Source organism: Lagenorhynchus albirostris, chromosome 20, assembly GCF_949774975.1.
Source record: "Lagenorhynchus albirostris chromosome 20, mLagAlb1.1, whole genome shotgun sequence".
Lineage (NCBI taxonomy): Eukaryota > Metazoa > Chordata > Mammalia > Artiodactyla > Delphinidae > Lagenorhynchus > Lagenorhynchus albirostris.
This window is the reverse complement of record NC_083114.1, coordinates 42394098-42420758: the sequence shown is the minus strand read 5'-3', so window position 1 is coordinate 42420758 and position 26661 is coordinate 42394098. Positions and strand designations below refer to the sequence as shown.

General features: G+C 37.6%; 1 protein-coding gene and 1 pseudogene across 5 annotated transcripts in view; both read left to right on the top strand.

Moving 5' to 3' along the window:
* Positions 1-371: 371 nt before the first annotated feature.
* GPATCH8 (G-patch domain containing 8) overlaps positions 372-26661 on the top strand; it is a 98394-nt gene continuing 72104 nt past the window's right edge. The window contains exons 1-3 of one of the 5 annotated variants that reach the window (XM_060133236.1): positions 403-460; positions 2025-2138; positions 24693-24767. In XM_060133236.1, the coding sequence (XP_059989219.1) occupies positions 416-460; positions 2025-2138; positions 24693-24767 (234 nt within the window). In that variant the 5' untranslated portion in view covers positions 403-415. Of the gene's footprint in view, positions 461-2024; positions 2139-24692; positions 24768-25738; positions 25774-26661 lie in introns of those variants that run through there. The other 4 variants (XM_060133238.1, XM_060133241.1, XM_060133239.1 and 1 more) reach the window with 4 other exon arrangements.
* On the top strand, positions 14909-16659 carry LOC132511437 (protein BEX3-like; annotated as a pseudogene).

Here is a 26661-nt window from a genome sequence, read left to right as displayed (position 1 = left end):
AAAAAGAGATACCCTACGGGGAGAAGGGAGCAGGTTGAAAACATCCGGCTCTAGGAGCGCAGCGCCCTCTCGTGACCTTTCTCTCCGGAAGCGTTTGCAGCCCTCTGGCGCGAGTACGCACGCGCGGCCGCCGGGGTCTCTCTCTCTCTCTCTCTCTCTCTCTTTCTCTCTCTCTCTCTCTGGGTCGCGCGCGAAGCGGGGACGTGAGGGGAGGTTCCGCCTCCAGGGTAGAAAGGCGCCTGCGCCGGCGGTGCTCCGGTCGGGACGCGCATATCTCGCTTCCTCCCTCCCTGACCTGTACGCGGGTGGGCGTGGGAGGAGGCGGGGAACACTGGAGGGGAGCGAGGGGGCGGGTGTCGCGGGAGGGAAGGAGCGAACCGGAGAGCGTCGTCCTGAGAGGAGTGAAGGCGGCAAAATGGCGGACCGCTTCTCCCGCTTCAACGAGGACCGAGACTTTCAGGTAAACACGGGCGTCGCCGAGGTCCGGGGAAGGCGCTGGCCGAGCCGGAACCTCCTCATCCCTTGCTCCCAGCTCGCTTTCTCTCCGGGGTCTGCTCCGGCTTCCGAAACGGCTCCCTTTTCTCCCTCCTCTGATTCCTCAAGGGGCCTCCCGGTTTGAGGCGAGGCCGCATCTTCTCTCACCCCGTATCCTCTTACATCTTTACCTCAGGCCGCTGGGTTTACGGCCTCGGCCTGTTCGGGCTGCGGGTTTGGGAGCCCCAGCCTGGCTGCTGGGGGTGGGAGGAGGGCTGTGCTGCCCTCGGGTGTGCCCAGCGTGTTGCGGGCGCTGGGCTGTCTCCCAGGGGACACGGCGGGTTGGGTTGGGGTGGGAGGGCGGGCTTGGGGCGAGTGTTGCTGAGACCGGGGCTCCCGAACCCCTGGATTTTGCTCGCACGGCCCTTCTTGGGGTCCTTCCCCCTCTTTCCTCATTGTAACAGATAAATCCCTTTCATTGTCTATTTTTCCATATCCTCACCCGGAGAAAGAGGGCTTTAGTTATCAGACGCCTTCTTGGTTAGTCAGACATTGAGATTTCTCCGGGCGTAAATGTTGCTGTTGTCATTAGACCATTAAATGGGCTTGGAAAACAGTAAGTTACAGGATGATGGTCGATGTAAGCTTAGCCCTAAATCCTACCTCGAGAGATTTGTAAGAAGCGTCCTGATAATGGACTACAAGCAGGTGATGACTAGTACCAAAAGCTTGATTTTTCTTTCTTCAGTTGCAGACGTTGTATGGAAAAATGTCCTTGCCGTGGCAAGCATTATTGAGGAAAAAATTAAGGCCAAATTAGAACAACACGTCTTTCGGCTGTTTCGAATACCTTCCAGTTAAGCACTGTTACCGCAGCAGTTTCGGGTACTAAAAGGGATTTAGTAGAGATGGGTTTAAAATACATCCTCAATCTCAAAGAAACCACTGCATTACTACCGCATATCCTGGCAACAGCAGTTTGGGTCAGGGGATGCCGAGCTCAAATTATTATCCCGCTGCAGATCTTTCTCAGAGTAACACGGGAATACACGGGATAGGTTTCGGAAGGCAGTTTGAAGGCTTTAAATTCCCCGAGATGTTTGGGTTGGTAAATAAACAGGTAAAACAGTTAAGCCAACACTGTTAACAATCTAGTGCCTAGAACGCTTATGAGAAGTTTTGCAGCAGTGAAGGATCTGGGGCTGTTGAAAAGCCTTGTGATCACGCGCCTGCTGATAGCTGCAGCACAACACAGGATCTCAAGGTGTTTAAGGCTATAATGCAGGTCCTGGGAAGTTGGAAGCCATCAGTTCATATTAGCCATTTGAACCCTGGGAAAGGTGATTTTTTGTTTGTTTGTTTTAGGGAGCACCATAAAACATGAGTAGGCTGCAAGATGTGTGGGATTTATTGGTAGTTTTTTAAGGAGACATGTTGGTAACAAATCCTCAAGTGCTTTTCAGAGGAGAGAATTTGAGGATCACTTAATAAAATTGAAAATAAATAATATGGACAACTAAGTTTTGAGGGGAAATGTTTGTCAACCACAGGATTTCAGCAGTCAAACAAACAGGATTTGCAGGGCCTTGAAAGATTTTGAAAACTGGGGAGCAGAGTATGAATGCCGTCACCTGAAAAAACTGAGAAAGCCTCTACTTTTTCAAGTAAGATGACTTTCTCTTTTGATGCTGTAGTTGCGTTTATATAAGATCTGCTTTTGGTTGCTTGGTAGTCCTTTGAAGATACTACATATATTTTATGCACTGCTTTTATATTGGAATACCCAATTCCTGCTGTATTGGGTCAGCCAGGTAAATATTGGTATTTAAAATTCGGATGTCCCAGCATTATGGATAAATAGGGCATTGGTAATGAAAAACTTTTAGACAATTACAGGATCATAAAACTTCTGTAAATTATTGTGCTAACATTAAAAAAAAACATTCATTTAAAAATACTTAAAAGTACTGTTTTCTGGATGTTTTAATAAAAGGGAAAATATAGATTGATTTTCATTAATGATGTCATTTGATTTAGTTATTGGAGAGAAGACATAATAGGATGCGCCTGCATATAGTATATCTGAAACGTTGTTCAAGGTCAGGTTATTCAAAATTAACTGTGGCCTTCTTTTAAGGCTTTAAGTGATAAATGAGGTGAAGCTAGTAAGTACACTTGAAAACAGATCCAAAGTAGGTTTCCAGACACAGTGCACAGATCCTGTTGCTTTAAACAGATCTTTTTCTAGTACTGGAAATTTTTCTGTGCACCTCCTCTGGTAAGTTCTAGATGATTATCATTTTCTTTGCCTTTAATTTGGCAAGATAATTTAGAATTTCACTCTTTGCCAGTTTACCATCAAGTGCAAATTTTGGGGAGTTTGAATACTGTCTCTTGAATTTAGTATGGAGTCAGAGGTGGCTTCACTATTAGATTTTGTGAACACTTAAAGTTTCAAAGGTGTCTTGTATAATATAGTGAGGAGCTTAACTGGTATGCCACTTGAAGCACTTATGAATATAAAGAGTAATTATTATCAGGGACATATGTTTGAAAACATTTGATAACTTCATTTTAATAAACAGGTACTATTCTATGAGCTTTATGTGTGTTATCTCATAATCTTCACAATAACTCTAGGAGGTAGGCGCTATTACTCTCATTTTCAAATGAGGCAGCTCAGGCACAGATAATTAAATAACTTGGCCAAGTATACGCAGCTGGTAAATGGCAGAACCTGGATTCAGACTTTGGCTTTTTGACTTTTGAACCTGTGCCCATGACCATTATCTCTACTGGCAATTATGTATTTTATATAACTGTAATCGAGTCATCAAATGTGTAGGATAAACTTATAGGTCACAAAGAATAAATGAGCTTTTAGAGAGGTGATACAATTACAGTTTTTACTCTGTTCCGTTTTGTGCAGATCTGTTTCTCGTTGGTCTCCCAAGGCTTCTAGGGAGGCTCCTGACAGTAGTAAGTTACACCTTGTTGTACAGGATATATTGTTAACTTGTTTTAGTTCAGACATTCTTTTGTGTACCCCGTTTAAGTGGTATTTTATCTTTGGAAGTCTTTGTGATTTAGGCTGATGTATTTATTTTTTTAATGTTTTAAGAGTTTTAACTACTCCTTTAAGAATCTGACCTCAATTTCTGAATGAGACATGACTTCTGCCTACGTTTACCAGATTAAGGTATACTTGTTCACAGATTGAAATGTTACACAAACTAATGGAAAATAACATAGTATAATTTACAATATAGATGTGTTCAGCACTTTGAACTACAAGTTCACTAAAGAAAGTATTATTTGTACAGTGATGTACAGCTATGAGGTGTACACACTGCTTAGCATTTAGTGGTTGCGCAGCTATTAGCGATGATGCAGCTGAATGTTAGTGAGGAAATGTTCTTCAGCTTGTGTACCTGCAGAGGACTGGTGATTTAGAGTAGCCTCTCATTTCTTCTTGTTCTGAATGTATTCTGCATTAGATTTCTAATGAAAAGGAGCTACAATAATAGATCAGTGAGTGATAATGAGAGAAACAACTATCTTAAAGGTGATAATAAAAATGTAAAAATTACCCAAGAACTTCCTATAACCTATATAGTAATCATAATGGTACACAGCAATAAGCAAGTCATGTATTACTTTTATGTAGTATGTTTGTAGGATTCCTTTTTGTGTTTCATATATGATACCAGGATGTGACCTTCAGATAATTCTTAATTGAGACCATTAAGTCAGGAGGTTTACAGTTTTAAAATATTTAGGTCATAGAAATATATTAATATATTTTCTGTGTGGGTCTGTGTAATAGAGTTGGCATTCTAATGCAGGCATGCCAGAGATCACACATGGGCAAGTGTTCTAATCTCTGTTTCCTGTGTTTCCTATCATCTGAAAGATGCCACTAGCTATGAAAATCATTGTCAGCTTTGCTTGGGAGACTGAAACTTATGCAAAATCATTACTGTTTCGTTTCCCATATACATTATGATAGGTGGAAAGGATTGGAACCAAGGCTGTACAAATTTCAAAATACTGATGATGAAGTGGCATGATTATTATTAGCAGATGCAAAATTATTGGTTAGTATATTCTCAAGGGATCAAGAGTGGCCAAAGAAAGGTCAGCATAAAGGAAAGCTCTCTGGTGGTGATTTGAAGGGTAGAGGGTATATAGTTAAGGCAAAAGGCACTTAAAAACGTGGGGCATATTAAGGAATAACATCATAGAGACACTTATAATTTGCGTTGAAGGGAGGATGGGGTTGGCGAGAAGTGTGATCATAGGGCTCCATGTGATGGTACCCTTGTTTATTTGTTTTCAAAGTAGGCATGGAAGACCAAGAAGAAACAAGTAAGATCTAGACGAATATATCATTAGGCTGAGTGCCGTCAAAATTATAGAAAAATAGGTGTCCCTGTTGTATTCCTTCCTTTTAGTCTGTATGTGTCACAGAATTCTCATTAAAGTACTGTGAAGGATTCTTTTATCACATTTTCTCAGGTCTTTAAGTTATATAACCAGAACTAAAGTTTGTGACTTAAAATTTTTTTTAACGTATATAATTAGCTATCCTGATTGTGCTGCTTCATTGCTGAGATAATTTCCATATAAATTCAGTCTATTTGGGTACATGATAAAATGAATAAAGAACAGTCTGTTTTTTCTTGATGTGGTCAAGATTACCATTTTTGGAAAAGTTGTAGCAGAAGTTCATGAAATCTTGAATTATGGATTTGAAACCCATGTAGAGGTTTCATTTTTGTTCTTGTGATTTAATAAGTTTCTAATATTTTATTAATGAAAATGGATTCCAGCTTGAGGTAGACATCCAGTTCTTGAATTCTATTCAAATTCCTTCCTGAAACAACTTGGTACTTTATGCCTGGCATTCTCTTTTCATATTAGCATTGCCATTTAGTATTAAGTGAAAGCTGACTCATGGCAATTACCAAAGGAATTACAAATGACCACCACAAGTCCTGAAAGAAGGCATTGATTTGATATTGCAGTGAATACCAGAAGATGTTGTAATGATTTTCCAGTTATAAGAAATGAATTGTCCATTTAACTTGGAAGTCTAACCAAATGTGCTTAATGCATATTGTATTAATCAGTGCAAAAAATTAAATATGCTCAGGCTGAATATACCGTGTTGTCATTCTTACACAAAATGATATCTTTGGGATTTAACATACACTTAGTATTTTATACTAATTTAGGAATGTATGGGGGAAAAGTATAGCTAAAGTTGGTTTGGCATTGTACATAGGTTAATAGCACATAATGTTTTAGTAAGTGCTATAGAGAGTAAGAAATTAAAGCTAGGACCCAAAACCACGAGTTTCCTGTTTCTTGCCTTAATTCTTCTTCTTACTGACAATCTTAGGGTAAGATAAACCTTGTGTTTTGTGTCAGTCAAGCAACCAGAAAGTTACCTTTGTAATATTACATTTACTCTCATCTCGTGAGGTTCCAATTATTTTTTGCCATCCTTGCCACTCTTTAGCAATTACATTGATTTCGAGAGGGAATTTCAATTTATTGCTGTGTTTTATAGAACTGAAATACAAAATAGCTCTCCAGGTTTAAAGTTGTAATAGAGAAAAGTCATTGATCATGGTGTTTTTTTTTTTTTAAAAAAATAAATTTATTTATATATTTTTGGCTGTGTTGGGTTTTTGTTGCTGCGCGGGGGCTTTCTCTAGTTGCGGCAAGCTGGGGCTACTCTTCGTTGCAGTGCGCGGGCTTCTCATTGTGGTGGCTTCTCTTGTTGTGGAGCAGGGACTCTAGGCGCGTGGGCTTCAGCAGTTGTGGTGCACGGGCTTAGTTGCTCCGTGGCATGTGGGATCTTCCCAGACTAGGGCTTGAACCCGTGTCCCCTGCATTGGCAGGTGGATTCTTAACCACTGCGCTGCCAGGGAAGTCTAATCATGTTTCGTATCTGACATTTTAAATAATGATTGTTGGAAAAGTTAGTGTTCGTATGTCATGGTTCATGTAATAGTATTTTTCCAGAGTTGATGAGAGAAGAACAGCTTAATTTTTCACCCTCTTTATAGGCAGCACTGATAAAAAATCAAGAAATTAATTTGATACTTTAGGTCTTGACTATAGAAGAAACTAAAGCTGATGCTTGTGGATTATATGCTGTAGTGTCAATAATTTCTTTTGTTGCTATGAGTAAAATTATGGAATATTTTTAAAGAAGGGGCAGAAGTGGTTGAAAATTTAATTGGTTTAATACTACTTTAGGGTATCATCTGCACAAGAGATGCAAAGGAGTTTATTTACTTCAAGAATATTTTTTAGAATATAAGCTAATTTTAAAAATTGTTAAAACAATATTTGAATAGGGGTTGTACTAAGAATAGTATGTATGATTATGTGGTGGAGTTGGTTAAGAAGTGGTGTTTTTCAAGGAGCTATTGTTTTAGCTGGAGAGATAACAAAAGTAATAATATTAAGTTTATTACACACAAGACTAGCATGATTATCAGATGAATAGTATTATAGTCAATAAATGCAAAACCCTAAGGAAAAGAGAGAGCCCTTAAAATGGAATAATTAGGTGTGCCTTTATGAAGAAATTAGCATTTAAACTGGGTCTTGAAAGATGGGTTTGCATCCTTGCAAAGGAAAAGAATGGGAGGCATTCAGTTGGAGAAAATAGGGTAAAAGTATAGAAGTGGAACTAGCAGAATTGGTTTTTGTAGGACAATGAATAAAACATTGGGAATAGGGGAAAAGTGAAAGCTGGGGATACAAAAGTAAGTTTTATTTTAATGCTGTAGCCAGGCATGTACTGGCTATTTAAGGTGTTGTTTAAGCAGGGGAATAGACATAGGAAGATTGATTTAGATACAGTTGTGTTAGATATGCTTTACATACAGTTAAAGCTGTGATAACCAGTCTCCATTAACCAAAATTAATGTGAGTGGGGGCAAGGGAGTAGAGGGCGTATACAAGGGCTATGTGATTTTAAGCGTGGCAGAGAGATAAGTGAGGACTTTTGGGGTGGAGGGTAGAGAAAAAAGTTGGATCAATGGATTGTAGGTTCTGATGGGGTTTAAGAATTGTTGGAGTGGAGGTACTAGAGGGAATGAGCTGGAAGGACAGAAGGTTGTGGTTGGAGAGCACAGTGTTTGAAGTAGAGATTATGGAAGGGTTGAAATTATTAGTAATGACCATGAGAGTGAAATGGCTAAGGTAGAATGGAGGTCAAGATCATTATAGGAAAGGAAGTTAGGGAACTGAGGCACCAGGGTGTTGTAAAATCATCTAACCTGGATATTAGAATGGTAATATTGTGTAGTTGCATAGTCATGGTTTAATAAGTGCCCTTGTATACATTCTTGTCTAATTCTCCCAGTAACTCAGCAAGATAAGTAGTATAGGTAGTAAGTCTTTCATAGATGAAGAAACTGAAGATAAATTTATTTGCCTAGTACAGAGCTGAGTTTTGAACTTTAATCTTCTGATTTCTTTTGTAGCATTCTTTCTGCTGTGGTACATAGTTTGGCCTCTTTTTGAGGAGATGAGTGTTGGTATTGTCTACATTATGCAAAGCATTGTTTCTCTTTAATAAATAGCAGCATTTTCTACCAGTTAACTAACTGGTAGGAAATAGTTGGTATGCTTATCATTAAATATTTTTTTTCCCAGAACCATCTCAGCTTAATTGGTTCTTCATGACTTCTTGCTTGCCTTTTTGCTGTTTATAGGCCTACCAGAAATTCCATTCCATTTCCCAAACATTTATTGAGTGCCTGTTTGTTAGCACAGCATCATAAAAAGATAAGAAAATAAGATTTTTTTTTTTTTTTTTTTTTGCGGTACGCGGGCTTCTCACTGTTGTGGCCTCTCCCATTGCGGAGCACAGGCCCCGGACGCGCAGGCCCAGTGGCCATGGCTCACGGGCCCAGCCGCTCCGCGGCATGTGGGATCTTCCCCGACCAGGGCACGAACCCGTGTCCCCTGCATCGGCAGGCGGACTCTCAACCACTGCGCCACCAGGGAAGCCCAGAAAATAAGATTTTTAAAAAATTAGTCCATTTTGTTAATTTGTTCCAGTAAAAGAGTAGATGGCAGAGAAGAGTGGTACTTCTACTGGGTACTGTCAAATTAGGGTACCAGAAACTTATCCATGACCATTATAGCATCAAAAGTTGACTGCTGTGGAATCTAATGATGCTACTGTCAGCTACTATTTTTTGAGTAGTTTTATATGCCAGGCCTCGTGCCAAGGCGTTTTGGAGATATTTATCTAATCTAAGTAACCATCCAAACCAGGTGGTGGTATCCTTCATTTTACGTAAGAGAAAACTGAGAAATTGAGGCCACACAGTAAACTCAGTTTTGAACCTTGTTTTCTCCTAAAATATGACTTTTCCTGTCTTTCCTGATTGTTTCAAGTATAAGATACAAACGCACTAACTTGGTTTCTAAGACTCTTAAGCATCTGGTGCCATTGTAACAGGTGTATTTCTTTTCTTCCCCCTCATTGTCCTGTCCTGCCATTTTGTAGTTTATGTTATTATCTGGACATGCTAGGCTCTTTCATTGTTTTTTGTTTTTGCATATGCTCTTACCTGCCTGGAATTCCTACTACTCCTTCTTTTTTTTTAAAAAAAATATTTATTTATTTATTTGGTTGCACCAGGTCTTAGTTTCGGCAGGCAGGTTCCTTAGTTGCGGCATGCGTGTGGGATCTAGTTCCCTGAGCAGGGATTGAACCCAGGCCCCCTGCATTGGGAGCAGGGAGTCTTATCCACCACGCCACCAGGGAAGTCCCCTTACTACTCATTCTTCAAGACTCAGTTTGCTGTTGTCTCTGTCGTCTTCCCTAGGCAGAGTTAGTTGCTTCATTTTCTGTGCTCCCACAGCACTTTGGTCATATTTCAGTAACAACACTTTTATTAGTAATAGTAGTAGCTAACAATACAGAGTGCTCTCTGTTAGGTACTGTGGTATGCATTATTATATTATGTAATCCCCTGGTAAGGTGGGTTTTATTTTTATCCCCATTTTACAAAAGAAAAACTTACCCACTTCACACAGCTAGTGAGTCGAAGAAGTAGGTTTCAAGTAGTTTGGACCAGTCTCAGCCTTTAACCACTGTGTTGTTTTATTTCTCCTACGGTATACTTTGTAATACTTATTATAATACTTATAATTTATCTCATCTCCCTGGACGTGGAACTCCTTGAATGCAGTCTTTCTTGTTTTATTCATTTTTCTAGTATTGAGTCAGGGTCTGGCACCTACAGGTTGCTCAGGTATTTGAATTAATGGTTAAGTAGAGGCATGTATGTAGGAAGGAAAGACTTCGTGGAGTCTAAGAAGAATGTCCAGACTTGGTGGCTCAGCTTCCTGCTGTGCTGTGGATTATCTAGGTTGACCTGTTAGTTCTGTAACATCCTAAAGCCAGTTGAAGGATATTTCAAGTGTGGAGGTTGTCTTACGGAGAGTTATAATCTCACTTTATTTTATATTGTATATAATTTCAGCAATCTTTTAGTTGTGAGTTTCCTTTTGTGTGACACATTGTACATACACATTGTTTTTCCTTGGACTAGTGCAGAATTTTTGTCAAACGTCTAAATAGATAGACATTTATCATACCAGCCAGTGGTGAAAAATAATAAGCATTGCTATGGGTCTCAGATGACTTCTTTTTTTTAAATTAATTTATTTTTTCTATCTATTTATGTCTATCTTTGGCTGCGTTGGGTCTCCATTGCTGCGCGTGGGCTTCAGTAGTTGTGCCACGCAGGCTCAGTAGTTGTGGCGCATGGGCTTAGTTGCTCCGAGGCATGTGGGATTTTCCCGGACCAGGGCTCGAACCCCTGTCCCCTGCATTGGCAGGTGGATTCTTAACCACTGAGCCACCAGGGAAGCCCCTCAGAGGACTTCTTAACTATTGTCTCCATATCTTTTTGAATGCCTCAAAAATGGTTTACTGACTTTGCCTGCATTTCTGAAAAAGGTCGACTTCTCCTATGCGGTTTTAAAAAGTTCCTAATTTTTCAGTGTAATGAGTTTTTGGAAACCAGTCCTTTCTTGTTCTAGTCAAATTATCCAGAAAATTTGATATGTCAAACAGATGTACGTGTATTTTTAGATGAGTGTGTGCTATGCTTATACCCTTGACTCAGTGTAATGTGTTTTCAAGTTCTTAGATATTTACTGAGATGATTTAGCCAGTTATCTTTCCTACCAGATTACATAGAGTTAAGTTTTATAAGTGAATTTATTCTTCTGGGTTACTGACTGGCCTCAACAGTGCCTTAAAATAATAATTCATTATTTTGTAACTCTTTAAATCTCAAAACCTATGCAGTAATACTGTAGTGTGATCATCTGGAATTTACAGCTGGGGAAACAGGCCTAAACCCAGAGAGTGGTTTGGTAATCTGCCCAAGGTTATACAGCTAGCAGACAGTAATGATTTGATTTCTGGTGTCTCTGACTTCAGAGATCTTTGGCTTTACGATAATATACTGGAAGGCACTGGAAATCAGACTATATCATTAAGAAAACAGTAGTGAAGAACTGGGGTTTTTGAGGAATTGACCACAGTGGTGTTTCTGTCTACTTTCTAAATTGAAATAAATATACTAATAAAAAAACAATAATCCCCCAGAATGTCCTTTTTTTTTTTTTTCTGGCCAAGCGGCTTGTGGGATTTTAGCTCCCCAACCAGTGATAGAACCCGGGCCCTTAGCAGCGAAAGCGTGGAGTCCTAACCGCTGGACTGCCAGAGAAGTCCCAGAATGTCCATTTCTTTTTGGATAGGTTTTTCATCCTGAGACATTTTCTTTCTGAATTAAGATGATACTAGAATTAGTTTATTTGGAATGAGTAGGGCAGAGGGAGACAGAGATGAATTCTCATATTTGTTGACAGAGGAGGACTGTTTTTATTCATAGATGAAATATGAAGCTGTTCTGTATGGCTCTGTCTGCTAAACAAAACTATTTTTGGTCCATGGCAGGTGGAATCAGCATCATTATACGTTTTGTATTTAGAAAGTCCAGATTATAAACAAGTATGTTATTTGAGTTGTGATGTAGGACTGTGATTAATATATACACTTGGAGACATTAGACAATCTCTAAGGGGCTAATGGTAAATACAGTACAAAAGATAAATTTTGGTTGGGGAGATTTGGAGCAGAGAGACAGGAACATCTACAGTATGCAGCTAAATAGCCAGAGCCAGGTGCTAAGATAGGGTTGGCATGAGTGGTACAATAAACTGCCAAAGATAAAACTTTTAAACTTGGCTCATACATAGTCTAGATAGGAAAAGCCAGACAGGATTTAAAATCTCAGTCTGTATAATCCTTGTGTTAATGATTGATTTGACTATTCAGATCAGAACTTTGGATCTGCCGACTTTGACTGTGAGTAATGTTTTTCTTTTTTTTTTTTTAAGAAATGGTATTAAATTTTAATAGTCATAGGAATATGGAAGAGACTCACCTCTTTAGGGTCTTAAATATTGTGTTTTGCTATTTGAAATTATGGGCTGTTTGTTGTGATCCTTAAAGAATTGTCCCACACTTTTCTTTAGCTCTAGTTTTCCCTATTAATTACCATATAGTTAATCACTGGAAAAGGTACAGCTGTGGGATTATGTGGATTCCGAAATTAGCACTGGTTAGCAAAAAACAAGATTATTTATATGGATAAATTTAGGGCAACCCCTGTCTCTATTTATATTTAAATGATCACTACAGCTAAATTTGTAATGAGAAGTTTCCACATTTGTCCTGTGCTTGGAAGCAGAATCCTTGACCTGTAAGGAACTAGAGCTACCATGTACTTTAATGACACGCAGGTCAGTCAGTTTCTATTCATTTGTAGTTAGACCTACCACAAGTTGATACTTTTTTGAGAGAAGAAGCAGTTGAAAGAAAGTCAGCTGGGTGTATGTATACATGTGTGTGCATTTAAAGATCTTTGACACATTTTTTGGTGTGTGCGTGTCTGATCTTTTTGAACTTACATTTCTGATCAGCATAAATGAAAAACTATATTTGAATTCTGAAAGCAGGTAATATTTAGAAAGGAAGAGTTGATTTAGACAATGGAATAAGTGTTCAAAGCAGTCATCATTGAAACCAAATTTTAAGAATGCTCTAACATAGGATCTGTGAATTTTCACTAGGGTGACCCAGTGTTTGGTTTATGCTTCTTGTCCTGGCTAATTAATAACGATTAGCACTCCCTTTTACTCTCAGAGTGCCCTGGTTTGTATGATACGATCATTTTACCTCTAACGGGATTTGAGAGATCTAAATGTGGTTTTGAAAGCAGGGTAAAGCAGAAAAAATTACTTCTCTTCAAATCCCTGTTGAGGTCTTCAGATAATCGGATGCTATAGACTATTTTTGGAAAGAAGGATCTTAGTTCATCTGAATGACTTGGAAAAATTTTTGTGGGGGAGAGAGGCAAGAAATAAAATATCATTATCATCATCATCATCATCATCATCATTGCTACTACTATCATAGTTTGTGCCCTGGGAGTTTGAAATCACTTTTTATATCCCTTCCTTTGTTCTTCGTTTTGCTTTTCTAGTAACGACATTCAGAAGGGACAAAAGGATTCAGAGTGAAAAGTTAAACCGCTTAACCTCAAAGACAACCACTATTTCCAATTATATGTGGGTTCTTTCAGAGTTACTTAATATATACAAGCATTCTCCATTCTACCTTTCCAACGGTAGCATGCAAGCACATTTTTCAGCACTCTAATTGTTTTCTCATAATAATATGCTTTCAATAATAATAATAACTAAAAGATTTTTGTTTTTATTTTAAACTAATTTATTTTAAACTTATTTTAGACATATGGAATGGTCCCAAAAATAGTATAGAGGGTTTTGGTATATCACTCACCCAACTTCTCCTGCTACAGTATTTGTACAATAACCATAATATAATTATCAAAACTAGGAAATTAACATTGGTAAAATAATATTAACTAAACCATAGAGCTTATTTGAATTTTACTACTTTTTCTACTGATGTCCTTTTTCTGTTCCAGAATCCCATCCAGGATTCCACATTGATTACATTTAGCTATTCTTGTCTCCTCTAATGTATAACACATCCTCAGTCTTTCCGTGTCTTTTGTGATAACTAGGTTTTTTTTTTTTTTAATTTTTATTTGGAGTATAGTTGATTTACAATGTTGTGTTAGTTTCAGATGTACAGCTATACATATACATATATCCACTTTTCTTTTTTTAAAGATTCTTTTCCTATATAGGCCCTTACAGAGTATTGAGTAGAGTTCCCTGTGCTATACAGCAGGTTCTTATTAGTTATCTCTTTTATATATTGATAACTAGGTTTTGACTAACTCTGCTTTCTATAGGGAATATTATTTCAGAATTATGGAGGCAAGGTTATTTTTTTAAATCTTTGGGCTTTGTATGGGAATGTAGTGGAAGGAATATGAGACTAAGAATCAGAAGCCTTTGTGAATTTGTGACAATCTCTGTATCCGTTTATGTATCAGTTCTCTTGTTTGTAAAATAGTGATGATAAAAAAAAAATCCCCTAAATTCAGCTGATTCCCAGATCCTGTATTGAGTATCTCACGAGCTTATCCTAATAACCTTAGGATAAGGTTTCTAAAGGTATTTTATAAAACTAAAAGAAGCTGTACATGTCTGTGTGTATGGAGTGGTATTGACCCTTCCCAAAACTTTTTTTTTTTAAATAAACCTTTTATTTTAGTACAGTTTTAGATTTACAGAAAGATTGCTAAGATAGTACAGAGTTCATATATATACACATAACACCTCATATACTTTGTGCCCATTTTCCCCTGCTGTTAACATTTTACATTAGTATGGCATATTTGTACTAAAGAGCCAATATTGATATATTAGTAGTAGTAGTAGTAGTAGTAGTAGTAGCATTTGGCCTCACCAAGAGGCATGTGGGATCTTAGTTCCCTGACCAGGGAACGAACCCGCACCCCCCTGCATTGGAAGCGTGGAGTCTTAACCACTGGACTGCCAGGGAAGTCCCTTAATACATTATTATTAACTTTATTCAGATATCCTTAGTATTCCCCTAATGTCCTTTTTCTATTCCAGGATCCCATACAGGATATCACGTTACATTTAGTTGTCATGGCTCCTTAGACTCTTCTTGACATTGAGCAAAAATTTAGTTAATGTTATAATTGTCATTAATTTTGAGTAATTAATACTTAATAAGTATTTCAATTTATCATAAGTACCTATATATATTCTCTAGCTCAGTGGGGCCCTATGCTTATGTTTATTGTATATTTGTTTAATCTTCTAAAGCAAACCCTTTGACTTGTACATTTGTGTTTGGGGCATTGTTAGATAAATTTATGACTTACTTGATATAAAAGCCTTCATTAGGAGCATGGATCCAAAATTTAACGTTGTTCCTATAGGTAAGAAAGATTTGCTTTAAATGATCTGTTTCGGGGGAAACAAGGGACTGCTTGCTTCCTTTGCTAAAGAAAAAGGAAGAGTTTCATATATCTTCTTTGACCACCTTCATGCCCAACAAAAATATAGTCCTTCTTAACTCTTCTTTGAGGAAGGAGCTATCTAGTCTTCAAGGCAATTCCCTCCAAATCTCCATTGTCTTTGATCTTTTCCAGCTCCCCCTTTGTTTTCTTTATATTTGGTCCTCCTCCCCACTTCCTTAAAAAAACTTAATAAACAGTTTTAAAAAGCAAATCTTACTATACTACTCTCTTTCTTAAAGACCTCCACTAGCTGCATATAGCGTAAATCATAGATCAGAGAATAAATCCTGTGCTCTACAAAGCCAGCCTTATACTTTTCAGTAGAAGAGTCTCCACACTCCACCTGCACCTGGCTATGATCCAGCCCCCTTCCGCTTTGAAGTCTTGCTTGATACTCCTAGTCTGTGCTCCCCCAGCTCTTCATTTACATCTCTGTTATGGCACTTAACCATATTGTAATTCACTGTTTAGCTATTTCCTTCTCCATAAGGCAAATTCCTTAAGTCCAGGCACTCTTTCTTTATCTATGTGTCCTGTGCCAGAACATTTCCTAGTAGATGACAAAAAATGAGTGAATATTACGTGTTGGGTTAGAATAACATGTCCTTTTATGTAAATAAAGAGAGAAGAGGCTTGTTTATACAAGATGATTTTTTAACTGTTGTAAGGACTCAGTATTTCCACATCCTTGCCCTTGTCCCCTAATTTTTTCAGTCTTTTGAAGGTGATTTGTGGGATTCCCTGGTTGTCCAGTGGTTAGGACTCAGTGCTTTCATTGTGGTGGCCTGCGTTCAATCCCTGTTCAGGGAACTAAGATCCCACAAGCTGCGTGGTGTGGCCGGGAAAAAAAAAAAAAAAAGGTGATTTGCACTGTTCAAATTATGCCCTTAATGGGGTGTTTTTTGTAAAATACTTTTTCCCAGACATTCTGTTAGACTCAACTTGTAGGTAGAACTTTAATCTTATTCCTAGATATAGCATGTAGTCCAATAGCCTCTTGTCACAGGTAAGGAAGCTTTGTGCTAATAACGTCTTTAATTTTTTAGAACATTGTGCCCCCTTTATTAAAATGTATTATTAAAAACAGTAATACAGGGAGTTTTCTGTGTGTGTGCTTGAGGCAGGAGGGGTGCACTCCTGCTGCACTGGCTACAGGAGTTGGGGGGTGAGCTTGGCGGTGACGTGGTGCCCTCACATGACTGGGAGCTGCAGAGCAAAGCAGCCTTCATCCCTCCAGGGAAAGTGGAGCAGGTCTGTGGGTATAAGTGTTGCGGTAGTGCACTCGTGGCGAGAATCGGAGAGGCAAGAGACAGCAAGGATAGGCCTAGGAAAATGAAGAAATGGAGCAGCCCATGCAGAATGGAGAGGAAGACCCCCCCTTTGGGAGGGGGCAAAGGCCACCAGCCAGCAGGAAATAATACACAGGGAAAGGCTCTCCGAGTTGCCTGTAATTTCCAGTGGGCCATACCCAGTAGACAGGTCAGTGATGGGATGGGTGGAGATGGAAATGTGCATGGACGGGATGAGAGAAATCAGGAGAAAACTTAGGGATCTGCAGTTGAGGAATTGTCTTTGTATACTTGTAGGGGAGCTCTCTAATCACCATGACCATCATGATGAATTTTGCCTTATGCCTTGACTCCTGCCATTTCCCTTGAAATTAATACTGTGATTCCCAATGTTGTTTTCTTTTTCCTTTCATTTTCCTGATATGCCTTTACTGATCCATTTGCTGTGAATCTTACGTAATTTCCATGTGTCAGGTGTTACCAGCTTCTAATTAGAGATTGCCTTGGCACCCAATCTAAGTTTTTCTGTCAACAGTACAGTTTCACCCATTCTCCTGGAAAAATGTAAAGTTAATAAAACAATTAAAAAGCTTCTAAAAAAGCAAAAAAAAAACAAACCCCCAAAACGAAAACAGAACAAGTAGTACAAATATAAAAGTGGATACTGTTTAAAAGTTCAGGCTACATTGTAACAAAGTAAAAAGTGAAAGTGCTGCATTCTCCATTTCATTTCTTAGAGGTAATCATTGTTATCAGTTTTACAATTTTGTAGTCAGTTTTTTTTTTTTAAATAAATTTATTTATTTATTATTTATTTTTGGCTGCGTTGGGTCCCCGTTGCTGCGTGCAGCTTTCTCTAGTTGCGGTGAGCGGGGGCCACTCTTCATTGTGGTGCGCAGGCTTCTCACTGCAGTGGCCTCTCTTGCTGCGGAGCTCGGGCTGTAGGCCTGTGCGCTTCAGTAGTTGTGGCTCGCAGGCTCTAGAGCGCAGGCTCATAGGCTTAGCTGCTCCGTGGCATGTGGGATCCTCCTGGACCAGGGCTCGAACCCGTGTCCCCTGCATTGGCAGGCGGACTCCCAACCACTGTACCACCAGGGAAGCCCTGTAGTCAGGTTTTAAAATGGACATACTGTTTTGAAGAAATGCTTTAGAAATTTTGACTACGGGTTTACTCAAGTTATTAACTTTTTTTGTTGCTACTTACAAAAAAATATAGACTTTATTTTTTAGAGCAGTTTTAGATTCACAGCAAAGTTGAGCTCAAAGTTCAGAGTTCCCATATATCCATTCCCCCCTTCACATCAGCTGTCATCAGCAATTCCCACCAGAGTGGTACATTTGTTACAAGAGGTGAACCAACATTGATAAATGATTATCAACCAAGGTTGTAGTTTACATTAGGGTTCACTGTTGGTGTAGTTCAGTGGTTTTGACAAATGTAGTATAATGACATGTATCCACCATTATAGTATCATACAGAACAGTTTCACTGTCCTAAAAATTTCCTATGCTCCATCTGTTTATCCCTTCTTCCCCTTTAAGCCCCTGGCAACCACTGTTTTGTTTTGTTTTGTTTTGTTTGTTTGTTTTTTAACTGTTTCCATAGTATTGCTTTTTCCAGAATGTTACATATTTGGAGTCATAACAGTATTATAACCTGGTTGGTGTCTCTCACTTAGTATTAATAATATGTATTCAAGATACCTCTGTATCTTTTTGTGGCTTGATAGTTCATTTCTTTTTAGCGCTGAATAATATTCTATTGCATGGATGTACCACGGTTAATCTGTTCGTCTATTTGACATCTTGGTTGTTTCCAAGTTATAGCAATTATGAATAAAACTACTATAACTGTCATGTGCAGGATTTTGTTTGATAAAAGTTTTAAAGGCATTTGGATACCAAGGAATGCAATTGCTGGATCGTGTGGTAAGGCGGCTATGTTTAGTTTTGTAAGAAACTGCCAAACTATCTTCCAGAGTATTATTTTGCTTTCCCACCAGCAGTGAATGAGAATTCCTGTTGCTCCCACATCCTTTCTAGCATTTGGTGTTTTCAGTGTCTTGGATGTTAGCCATTCTAATATGTAGTGGTATTTCATTTTAACTTGCAATTCCCTAACGAAATAAGATGTTGAGCATCTTTTCATGTACTATTTGCTATATGTATATTTTCTTTGGTGAGGTATCAGTTTAGATATTTTGCTCAGTTTTTAATTGTTGGTGAGGTATCAGTTTAGATATTTTGCTCAGTTTTTAATTGAGTTGTTTTCTTATTGTTTGAGTTCTTTGTATATTTTGGATAATAGCCCTTTATCAGATGTGGTTTTTTTGCAGATATTTTGTCCTGATTTGTGCCTTGTCTTCTTATTCTCTTGACAGTGTCTTTCACAGAGCAGAAGTTACACATTTTAATAAAGTCCAAACTTATAAATTATTTCTTTCATGTATCATGCCTTTGGTGTAGTATGTAGAAAGTCAATACCAAACGCAGGGTCACCTAGATTATTGCTAGCTTTTACTTGATTTTCATGTCATCACGTTTATTTTGGTGGTAGATGAAAGATGTTTTATGCTTCACCACCAAGGATTATTGGCTTTGTGGTTAACATTTTGCTTTTGTGAAAATTGATGGTAATTATGTTTTTGTAGTAACAAATTTTAAATGTCAGCCTTTTTTTCCTATAGGGTACATTTAATTCAGTTTAAATCTGCAAATTCGTGGAATTTTAGACCAAGAAACAACATAAAAGAGTGTCTAGTTCAAATTCATTTTATAAATGAGTACAGAATGGATGAGAACTATAACATGATTTGTATGAGATCAAACAGCAAATTAGTAATAAAAATAGGACTTAGGGCTTCCCTGGTGGCGCAGTGGTTGAGAGTCCGCCTGCCGATGCAGGGGACACGGGTTCGTGCCCCGGTCCCGGAAGATCCCACATGCTGCGGAGCGGCTAGGCCTGTGAGCCAGGGCCACTGAGCCTGCGCGTCCGGAGCCTGTGCTCCGCAACGGGAGAGGCCACAACAGTGAGAGGCCCGCGTACCACAAAAAAAAACAAAAACAAAAAAACAAAAAACTAAATTTTAGATGTTTGTCAGATGTTTTTCTTCAGGTATACTTACCAGCTCCTGTCACATTTGCTTAACACTGCTTAATTCTTGTCCACATAGTCTTACACAGTCTTTTTGATTTTTTCCCCCTTCCATTTAATTTCAAATTAACATATTTCTATATAGTTTTAAAACTTTTGTGATGACTCCCTAATTGTTGCATTAATAAAATAGTATTAAGCTCTTCCCCTGTTGGACATTAGTTTCTACTTTTTAAAATATAAAAGAAGTGTTACCGTGAATATCATCTGCAATTTAAATTTGTAATAGCTGTGGAAAATGTGATATTCTTCTCCCAGTGTTCCCCCTCTTACCTTTTCCTTCTGGGAAAAAAGTCACAAAGTAACGCAGCATAATGCATAACTATATTTATTTATTTAAACATTTTTAAAAATTACTTTTTATTGGAGTATAGTTGCTGTACAATGTTGTGTTAGTTTCTTCTGTACAGCAAAATGAATCACCTATACGTACACATATATCCCCTCTTTCTCAGATTTCCCTCCCATGTAGGTCACCACGAGCACTGAGTAGAGTTCCCTGCTCTACACAGGAGGCTCTCATCAGTTGTCTACTTTGTACATAGTATCAGTAGTGTATATACGTCAGTCCCAATCTCCCAATTCCTCCCACCATCCCCTTCCCCCTTAGTATCCATAAGTTTGTTCTCTACGTCTGTGTTATAACTATATGTATTTTTGAATCAACACTATTTAAAATACATTTCTGGGGAAATATTTTAAAATCTATTTTAAAGTGGTATTGATTCAAAAATACATATAGCTTTCATTTTAAATATTGAGAGGTAAACATAAAATGATTATGATTTCTATTAGGGTATGAGTATTAGAGTATTTAAGTATAAAGTTCAAAAGAAAAAAAATATGCAGTTAAAAACGGGACCCCCATCTCATCTCTTGTCTCTTAGACACTTAGGTTTCTGAGTTAACCTCTAGAATCAGCCTCGTATGTATTCTAGAGCTGTCTATGCATGTTTTTTACTTTGTTTTATTTAATTTTAAAAACTATCAGTAATATTGATTTTTATTTTAACACATGTATAGATGCAAGTAACTACCACTATAGTGTGTTTACAGAATAGGATTTAAGCTTTTTTAATGCTTAAAAAATATTTTTTTTAAGGGTGGAAATGTAGAAATACTGGCTTTTCCCACCCTTTTTCAGTTTTTTAAAAAAATTAAAGTATAATTAAGATATAGTGAAATTCACCCATTTTATTTATTTATTTATTAAAAATTGAAGAATAATTGGGGCTTCCCTGGTGGCGCAGTGGTTGAGAGTCCGCCTGCCGATGCAGGGGACGCGGGTTCGTGCCCGGGTCCGGGAGGATCCCACATGCCGCGGAGCGGCTGGGCCCGTGAGCCATGGCCGCTGAGCCTGTGCGTCTGGAGCCTGTGCTCCGCAACGGGAGAGGCCACAACAGTGAGCGGCCTGCGTACCGCAAAAAAAAAAAAAAAAAAAAAAAAATGAAGAATAGTTAATTTACAGTGTTGTTAGTTTCAGGTGTACAGCAAAGTGATTCAGTTATACATATAAATATTCTTTTTCAGGTTATTTTCCATTATAGGTGAAATTTACCCCTTTTAAATGTGTATAGTTTGTGTTTTAACAAAATGTGTCATAGGGGACTTCCCTGGTGGTCCAGTGGGTGAGACTTCACCTTCCAGTGCAGGGGGCCCAGGTTCAATCCCTGGTTGGGGAACTGGATCCCACATGCATGCCGCAACTAAGAGTTCATATGCTGCATCTAAGAAGTCCCGTGCAGCAACTAAGACCCGGCACAGCCAAAATAAATAAATAGGTAAATAGATAGATAAATAAATAAATAAATATTTTTAAAAACTGTATCATAGTGTAGCCACCACCACAGTCTACAGCTCCTGTCAACCACTGGTCAGTTTTATTTTCTCTAATTTTGCTTTTTCCACATGCTATATAAACAAAATGACACTTCAGTATGGTTTCTTTCACTTAGCATAATGTGTTTGAAATTCATACATGTTTTTGCTTATATGAGTAGTTTTTTCCTTTATATTGCTGAAAAATAGTCCATTGTACGGGTGAACCATAGTTTTTAAATCCATTTCCCAGTTGAGGGACATATAAGTAGTTTCCAGATATTCACAGGCAGGTTTTGTGTGAACGTAGGTTTTTCCTTTTACTTGTGTAAATACCTAGGGACAGTATTGATGGGTTATTTGCTAAGTGTATGTTTAAGTTTATAAGAAACTGCCAAACTGTTTTCTAATGTGGCTGTACCATTTTACATTCCCACCAGCAATCTATGAGAGTTTCTGTGCAATTCCATCAGCACTTGATATTGTTGGGGTTTTTTTTTAAGCTATTTTAATAGGTGCATAGTGGTATCACCTTGTGATTTTAGTTTGTATTCCCCTAATGATTAATGATGTTGAGTGCTTGCCATCTATATATATTCTTTGGTGAAATGTCTGTTTAAATCTTTGCCTACTTTAAAACTGAGTTTTCTTATTATTGTGTTTTGAGAGTTCTTTATGTATTTTGGATACAGGTCTTTTGAGATTTGTGAATATTTTCTCCCAGTCCAGGTTTTCAATATTTTCTTTTATAGATTGAGCTTCTGGGGTTGTATCTTAAGAAATCTTTGTCTCGCCCGAGGTCACCAAGATTTTCTCCTGTATATTTCTTCTAGAAATTTTATAATTTTAGGTTTTACATTTAGGTCTGTGATACATTTTGAGTTATATTTTTATTATGGTGTGAGGTATGGATTGAGGCTCATTTTTTTGCATATGAATACCTATACGTATTTCTCTGTTTTTGAACCTTTGTCAATCAATTAATCATAAATATTGTAAATCAACTGTACTTCAAAAAAACATAAATGTGTGGATCTTTTCCTGGACTCAAACTGTATTATTAATGCTCTTTTGTATTGTGTTAGATAGATGCAGAATGATTTGAAAACTTAGCTGTGTTTAGAATCTGGTATTTATGAACAGTAATTTGTAGGGAATTCTCTGGTGGTCCAGTGCTTAAGACTTTGCGGTTTCACTGCCGCCCCGGATTCAATCCCTGGTCGGGGATCTAAGATCCCACATCCTGTGTGGTTCGGCCACCCAAAAAAAGATTTTGCTAATGATTCGTGATCTATTTGGAAAAACTCGAGTTATTTCTCGTGTACTAAGGATGAACTGGAATGGGTTTTCCCAGATGGCATTTTCTTTTCTGTAGAATTACTTGGTAGTTCACTAATAATATCTGTTTAAGTGTTTGTGCTTTTATTATATCATTTTTGATAGTGATAAATTTGGGAGCAGTTCTTCTTTGATTTGAAACACGGTTGTCCTAAGTTAACTACTCTAAAGATTTAATTATTTTAAAAATAGTACCCAATTATTGTTGGTAGTTTGAGATTATTCTTTTTTTTGTTTTTTTTGCGGTACGCGGGCCTCTTATTGCTGTGGCCTCTCCCGCCGCGGAGCACAGGCTCCGGACGCGCAGGCTCAGCGGCCGTGGCCCACGGGCCCAGCCGCTCCGTGGCATGTGGGATCTTCCCGGACCGGGGTACGAACCCGTGTCCCCTGCGTCGGCAGGCTGACTCTCAACCACAGCGCCACCAGGGAAGCCCGAGATTATTCTTTTAAAATTAGATCATATCAAGCTATAGAATGAAAGAGAACTATGAGATTTGGCTGGACATTGGTGTTCTATAATACTGTGAGGTTTGAGTTAATCTAATTATCTGGATATTTATTATTTCGGAATTTAGCTGTACTTTGCAATTAACACCTTTTAAGTAACTGTTAAACTTTTAAATGTTGGAATAGAAGTTAAAATGCCAAGAGGCAGGTGTTATTTTAAAGAGATCGTTGGACAAAATATTGAAGATTAAAACAGACTTTCAAGATTGATAGCTATTTTTTCACATTTTAGTGTTTGTTGATGATTGCTTTTTCTCATTCTTGGAAGGGATACCTGCTGTTAAATCCTATTCCATTTTTAAGATTAGCTTTTTGTCTTTGGAAACCCCACTCCTGTCCTATTACTCCTTTCTTTTTTTGGATAGACTCTACCACACAGTTTTATTATTTTTAATGTGGTAAAATACACATAACATAAAAATTTTCATTTTAATTATATTAAAGTGCACAGTTCAGTGGCATTAAATACATTAACAGTGTTGTACTACCATTATCACCACTGTCTAGTTGCAGAACTTTTTTTCACTACAAGACCACCATTCTTCTCCTTAGGGACTTCACATTCTGGTGAGGGAAACAAGTAACATAATGTTTATGATACAGTGTGGCAAACTATATGTTGGAGCTTGCTATCATTAAGCTTTATTCTTTCAACTGAAATTTTACTTTGAAAAAGCAAAGTGATTTTTGGTTAGGTTAACATTCAAGTTGTCATACCACTCCACACCTGAATTAAATTTAGGCTAGACTGAAGTCTTTAGTCTTTTGACTTAGGTCAGTTCAGGACTCACAAATCCTCATACCCTCTACTTTGTAACACGAAGGAAACCGGAAAATTGATACTCTGATTTAAAGCCAAAGTATGGGCTCTTCCTTTCTCATGGAGCAGAGAAAACCAGGATTAGAGAGAATTTCCTAGTTGTCTGCACCTATCCTCAATTGAGCTGTTTTGACTTATTCTAATTGCAGTGACAGCTTGCTTGATTGTGGTCAAATATGGTATTATACAGGCATGCTTATCTCTTTTGGCAGATCATTAGAGGAATAGCTGTATTTGGGATACTGTGTCAAGAGATTGTTTCTGAATTCCTTGAAACTTTGGAGTTAGAACTTGATGATTTAAAGTTGAATGTTTTAGCAGTTTTAGTTAAAAGCGATGTTGTCAACATTGAACAGTATTGTGATACAGATTTTATTTGCATTCTGCCGTTAGGGTTTATTTTCTGTAGCACAAGATTGTTTAGGAAAAGTGAAACACAATACAGCCCTTTGTTTTTAAGATTCTGCAGTCTTCCTAATACAGTCAGCCTATGAAAGAGTTGATAGCCCAAATGGTTGATAATGTTTTAGTTAGCAGTTTCAATGTTCATCATAGGAAGACGAGTTCACATTATTAGATCTAGACTTCTGATTGTTTTTATAAATTTAAGAAAGTCTGAATTTGTGGCATAGTTTGTTTAAGGAAAAAGAATGAAAAGTTAAAATAACCCCTAGTTTGATTAGTTTTACTAATAATTTTGGCATTTATTGCTTTCAGAAAAAATAACTGTTGTCTTGTTTTTTCAGGGTAATCACTTTGATCAGTATGAAGAAGGACATTTGGAAATTGAACAAGCATCACTTGACAAGCCTATAGAATCGGTAAGATCAGTGCTTAATTTTGGGTCACAGATAGGTAGTGTTCGTGTGACACTTGATGTGAATGAAGTTAAACTTATTAATAACTTATAGTACAGTTTAGAGGTCTTGCATGCCCTACAGTAATCAAATAGAATTTGGGTTGTAATCTAATATTTAATATGTTGGGAAATCAGTGAAAAATCTAGAGACAATTTAGAATTTCGATGGAAAAATATCATTTTTGGCCCATACTGATATCCTGTTAAAGATAGCAAGTTGAAGTTTAGTGTTTTTGTAAATTGAATAAAGGAGTAAAATGTATTTTGATCCTTTAAAAAGCTTCACCCTTCCTGGGCAACACAATCATGTGTGAAATGTTCCATTAGGAACAGTTAAGGACTAATATGTTTTATTTACCAGACTCTTGTGAAACATGGTAATTTTGGTTTCTGTGGCTTGAGATGTCTGGTGTTTGTCAAAAGTTGATTGTATCTTTTCACACAACTTAATTTTAAATATTGATGCAAAGCAATAGAACAAGGAGATTTATTTTCCTGACTCTTAACTTTTGAACATTATTTTTATTTTGAAAAGCCTTTTATTTTCAGATTACACAGCCCATTGTTAAAATGTCTAAACTTGTCAGTATTGTCAGTATTTAATATTTGTGCTTAAGTGTACGTATTTAATAAGGGTTTCAGGAATTTATTGGTTAACTTGAATGAAAAATCATCAAAGAGAGAATCTCTATTGCAGTTAAGACATCCCCCTTCTCCCTTTAAGAAACACTAGCTTCTCCTCCCTCAGGAAAATAAGGCAATTTAGAGAGCAGATATTTTAACTTTAGCTTTTATTTTCATAACTGTACCATAGTAAAGGATCAACATATATTTATGTTCCTAATTAGGTTGGTGTTGTGTGTGTTTGTGTGTGTGTTTAGATGTTTACAGAAATTTACACAACTTGGGGTGTTCGACATTTTTCTTCCACAGCAGTTGGCCCATATTAGCTAAGCAGCCATGATCTGGTTTGTATTGCACGGTCTGCCTTTTTTTAATTTCTTCTCTAGGGTTTCTTTCTCCCCCACCTCCCCTTCTTATTTCTGTTCTTCTGGTCCAGTGAACACTGCATATAGTACCTCTGTCTTAATGTGCTGGCATGATGCTAGACTTAGGCATGGCAGTAATTGATGACGCATGTGATAATGCTGCAGAGGGAGAATTCACACCTGATGTGCTGAAAGCCCAGTCTTGTTTTGATTTAAGGATAAAATGCCAAGCCCACTTTGCTAAGTTAAAAATCACTGAAGTTGTTGCCTTGTTCTATATCATCTTGGGAATTATCACAAGGTAGAGTTTTACAATAAAATCTGTAGGCTAGCTAGGTCAATACCTTGTACTTGAAAAATAATTTAATTTTTCCATTTTATTTAAATGTTTCTTTGGGTCAAAGTTTAAGAACAGATAGCTGTCAGAAGAAAGGTCCAAGTACCATATTCTACAAGGTACATGGTTGGTTAATATTATACAAGCTATAATTCTGTGGGTACTCTAACTCAACAGTAGCAGGAAATTTAGCTAGACTAAGTTTGCAGCCTAGTAGTCATTATTATACTCAAGAAAGTTTTTTTAAAAGCAGTAAATTAAATGATATTTAACATTTTAAAGCCTTCTTTTAGGGCTACCTTTAAAGATTTTTGGAAAAGTCATTCCTGTGGCATGTGGGACTAGTGCTCTTTCTCCTCTCACACTGTCCAGGAATTTTTCTAGCACATGTCATAGGGAGAACACTATCAGAATTCAGTCGGACTGAGTAATCTCAACAAGTAGGAGTGGAATTGATATATGCCTTATTTATTAAATGGTTATTATCTTCTCCACTAAAAATAGCAAATGGTATATAGTACTCAGACTAG